Source organism: Monopterus albus, unplaced genomic scaffold, assembly GCF_001952655.1.
Source record: "Monopterus albus unplaced genomic scaffold, M_albus_1.0 scaffold6.1, whole genome shotgun sequence".
Taxonomy (NCBI): domain Eukaryota; kingdom Metazoa; phylum Chordata; class Actinopteri; order Synbranchiformes; family Synbranchidae; genus Monopterus; species Monopterus albus.
The window spans coordinates 1,961,421-1,962,433 of NW_018127886.1; the positions used below are offsets into that span (position 1 = coordinate 1,961,421).

Sequence of the window (1,013 nt, forward strand, 5' to 3'; positions counted from 1 at the left end):
ACAAGCATCTATAAGGAAACTGCAGGAGCAGAGTAATCATTGTACTGATGGAAGTGGACTTTTTCCTTATGCTTTTTTGGGGGGATTTCTTCTACCGCTCGTCCTATATCACTCTAAAGCTTTCCATTTCCACAAAATTACACATAATAAAGTGCAATTTAAACAGCAATTTTTTCCTCTTTCCATTGCACGTCCAAATTGTTTAATCTGACTTGACTAAAATGAATGTATAGGTATTATGCAGTTGAAATTGTAACTGATACATGAAAGGGAGGAAAAATCAAACAGTAATCAGAGTGACTTACACAGAGCAGCCATCTCTTTGGGTAGGTCGGCACCAAATCTCCCAAAAAGGCTGCTGTTGGCTAGCAGGTCAAAAGGAGAGTGGCTTTAGAGTTGAAGGCAAAGGGGTAGACAGCAGGTGGGAAGCCAGTCATATGACCCACCTGCTGTTCCCTGTTGGTAGCCATGGCGACAGAGCACCCAGAAGTCCACAGAAGGCAACTGGGCTTTCACAGCACCCGGAAATCCGTGGCGATGTCAAAATCGGTATCCCTACGAAGACTCCGGAGGAATGGATGAGTGACGTTAGGGACTCTGGTTTATGGAGGGAATGTCTGACTCCACTTCAGAGGACTGTTTCTGAGGAAGAGAAGGCAAAGAAATTTGTCAGTTCCTGCTAATAGATTTGTGAAATTAAGTGTTTCTGACAGACATGACCATGATGATAAAATTTATGGTTTGTGCTGAGATGTACGCCACAAACACAATTCACCTCACATCAACACTGTTTGGATGTACAGTACTGCATGTGCAAACTTCATACCAACAGGTATGAGAGAATGGGATGGAAGGAGGAGTAAAGATGGACGGGACAATGAGAACCAAAACAGATAAAGACGTGATAGAAAAAGAATGAGTGAGCTGTGAGCGGAAAAGCTAGAAAAACTGGGACTGGGTGAGGGGAAAAGAAAATAAGAAAGAAGTTTGGAAAAAGTTATAACAGGGAAGAG

The 1,013-nt window shown here is 42.6% G+C and overlaps 1 protein-coding gene across 2 annotated transcripts in view; it reads right to left on the reverse strand.

Annotated features, from left to right (window-relative positions):
* rarga (retinoic acid receptor gamma a) overlaps nucleotides 1–1,013 on the reverse strand; it is a 39,930-nt gene that overhangs the window by 27,004 nt on the left and 11,913 nt on the right. For both annotated transcript variants that reach the window (XM_020617868.1, XM_020617874.1), the window contains one exon: nucleotides 306–642. In XM_020617868.1, the coding sequence (XP_020473524.1) occupies nucleotides 306–318 (13 nt within the window). In that variant the 5' untranslated portion in view covers nucleotides 319–642. The remainder of the gene's footprint in view (nucleotides 1–305; nucleotides 643–1,013) is intronic.